Source organism: Neurospora tetraspora (assembly GCF_033439725.1).
Source record: "Neurospora tetraspora strain CBS 560.94 chromosome Unknown B0H65scaffold_4, whole genome shotgun sequence".
In the NCBI taxonomy this organism is placed as follows: Eukaryota; Fungi; Ascomycota; class Sordariomycetes; order Sordariales; family Sordariaceae; genus Neurospora; species Neurospora tetraspora.
This window is the reverse complement of record NW_026944386.1, coordinates 1,190,789-1,193,518: the sequence shown is the minus strand read 5'-3', so window position 1 is coordinate 1,193,518 and position 2,730 is coordinate 1,190,789. Positions and strand designations below refer to the sequence as shown.

Sequence of the window (2,730 nt, the reverse complement as noted above, 5' to 3'; positions counted from 1 at the left end):
TTATAAGAGCCTCTTCTGAGAGAATGATGTCACGGAGTGATAAGGGATTTCACGTGAAGGATTGTTTCACTGAATCGAGTCGTCAAACTGTCAAGTCTCCTGTTCAGCATTTTCCAACATCTCACCTCCATCTTATCGAGTTTGTCTGTGACGGCCTCGGTCGCCTCCGTGACTCCTTCACTGGTGTACGACACCAGGCAATTCCATCGGCTGTTTTCCTCCAAGGTGACTGAAATGGATCAATCAAACCCCGGTGGTGATCCTGACATGCGGGTGATGTTTACATTTATTATACCAGGGATGTGCATGCTATGGCTTTCAATGTTTTGGCTTGTGAGCTTTCACATGTCAGAAGGAGGGGTTGCCACTTTCTCCCTCCCTTCGTTTGACTGGCTGGCAGCGCTTGCTTGACAGTCTGGGCAGGCCGGGGGTGTTGGCGCGACGCATGCAGCCTTGAAAGCGAGGGGCCCCACTAGACTCTTATCAGGGCACTTCGATTGTTCGGTTCATCGAAGAAAGAACAGGGGTCGAGAGGCCTGTTCAATGTGTTCAAGCCCACTTTGGGCATCCACACCACCTTGGACTTCACTTCGTGTTTTGACGCACCAAGATTTGGATTCGGTCATGGAAGACGAGAGCGGTTCTGTGTCACTAGTACCTGCCGTGTATCGCTCAAAGATACCGGCGGGGAGGCAAACTCGCTCGGCTTCCACGCCGTAGCTGGGCCTTAACATCGGAGATGCCATCTCTATCAGCTTCCCGCATGGACTCTCGCAGCTGGAGACAGGTACAAAGACTGTTACAGTAGTGATTTGCGTCAAGATCATGGCAGGTTTTGACAAAGCTCAGGTCTCTTTCATGTGCGTCTACCAAGTCTCAGCAAGGTACAAGCAATGACACCCATGACGAGGGAGGGGTGCCCTGAGGGTTCCTCTAGCAAACGGCTCAGCTTCTCCCATCGCGAGTCCCCAAGCTTCCGACTTGTGTTCTGATAGTGCTCCTAACTACTCGCAATAGCCCCATACTAGTGGCGTGCATCGGCTGGGCTACCAATCTGTGAGGTTTCACCGGAGTGGAAAGACGTCTTCCACCCCTCCACCCCGTCTCCTTCCTCTTGACCCAGGCAGTTGCCATTTTCAAATTCCGTCTCCTTCCAAACCACCTTCCATTCCTCTGCTTGCATCATTTTCTCCTACCTTCTGCTCGACGGTCCCGAACTCCGATACCACCTCGTCTTGTTTTAAAAGACCCTTCCGATCTCACGCTCGGTCCCACCCTTCTATCCTCTCTGGAAATCATACAAATTGTAGAGTCCGCCTGTCTCACCTGTTCTCAACTCCTGATCCTTCATTCTTCCTTCGTGGCACTATACTCTCCAGCATCTAACATGACTCACCAGAAGAAGACCAAGATGTCCAACAGCAGCAGGCAGGTTAACGGCGATGTTGCCCACAACTCCGCGGTCATCGAGGTAAGCTCATGATGTCCCCGTCATCCCTTGTGTGCTTCATGACCAAAGCTAACATGTCGACAGCACTTGCTTGGATACCCCATCGTCGAGTCCAGCATCTCGACTGTCAAGGCCAACCCCTACGGCCAAAGACTCCTCGAGGTTACCGAGAAGGTGTACCAGACCTTTGGAGCTCCCTTCCTCGGCTACCTCCAGGGCCCATACCAATACGTCTCCCCATACGTCCAGAAGGCCGACGACTTGGGCGACAAGACGCTGTCGAAGCTCGATGAGAAGTTCCCCATTGTCAAGAAGCCGACAGATGAGCTCGTCCACGATGCTCAGTCCATCATTCAGTTCCCCATCCGCCTTGGCCAGAGCGGCAAGGAGCATGTCCTCAGCACCTACAACACCGAGCTCGAGAAGGTTGGCGGCCAGGGCTTGACTGCTTACTACAAGGCTGCTCTCACCACCGCCCTCACCCTCGGCACCGAAACCTACGCTACTGCCGCCAGCTTCCTCAACACCCAGAAGGAGAACGCCAAGCAGCAGACGGCTAACGGTCAGGCCAACAACTAGAGGCTGGTCAAGACACCGTTGCTAGCGGACCAAGGCTCGACTTCGTTACACCATTCGGATATGGTCACTCCCCAACAGATGGTCGACCCAGCTGGCAATGATATCACACCCGGGGCAGTTGACGAGAGATCACCAGTTCCCGTCTCGCTTTGGGGCATGGCCTTTAGTTCTTGCGACTGATGCGACTGCGAAGACGTTCCTTTGGATTGAAAACGCAGTCATACTACACAAATCTCTTCTCACCTCTACACCGACGTCGTAGGCGAGACTGAGGGCTCGCTGAGGGTGTGAGCATGGGGTTGAAGCATACGAAAAGCATGCTTATCAAACATACATACAGGAATAACGGATGATATCACTTTCGGGAGGGTAAATGGGTGCAATTGGGTTTCTTATCTTTTCATCATGGCCATTGTTTAGACGTCGAGTTATCTTTGCTCTTCGTAATTTTTGCGTTGTCGGCTTGCGTGGGTTGCGTACTGGTGGATAAAAGAAGAAGAAGGAAAGATGATGCTGATACCAGGGAGGTGCAACTTGCAAGTGCGTGGTTCTGAGCGCTTGATACCTTCCTAGCTGATACCACAAGCCAGGTGTTACTATTTGCGCTACCGCGGCTGGCAATAAAGAAGTCAAAACCATTGCTCAATCTTTCACGCACCTGTGCCTTGTTTACTCATGCATTTTGATCGAGGCGATGTCCA

At 52.2% G+C, this 2,730-nt stretch overlaps 1 protein-coding gene across 1 annotated transcript; it reads left to right on the top strand.

The window, feature by feature from the left end:
• Nucleotides 1-1,387: 1,387 nt before the first annotated feature.
• Nucleotides 1,388-2,361, top strand: B0H65DRAFT_573271 (uncharacterized protein; the record flags this gene model as incomplete). Its single annotated transcript, XM_062830543.1, has 2 exons — nucleotides 1,388-1,471; nucleotides 1,535-2,361. The coding sequence occupies 2 exons, from the start codon at nucleotides 1,388-1,390 to the stop codon at nucleotides 2,027-2,029; spliced, it is 579 nt and encodes a 192-aa protein (XP_062681443.1). The 3' UTR covers nucleotides 2,030-2,361.
• Nucleotides 2,362-2,730: the final 369 nt, after the last annotated feature.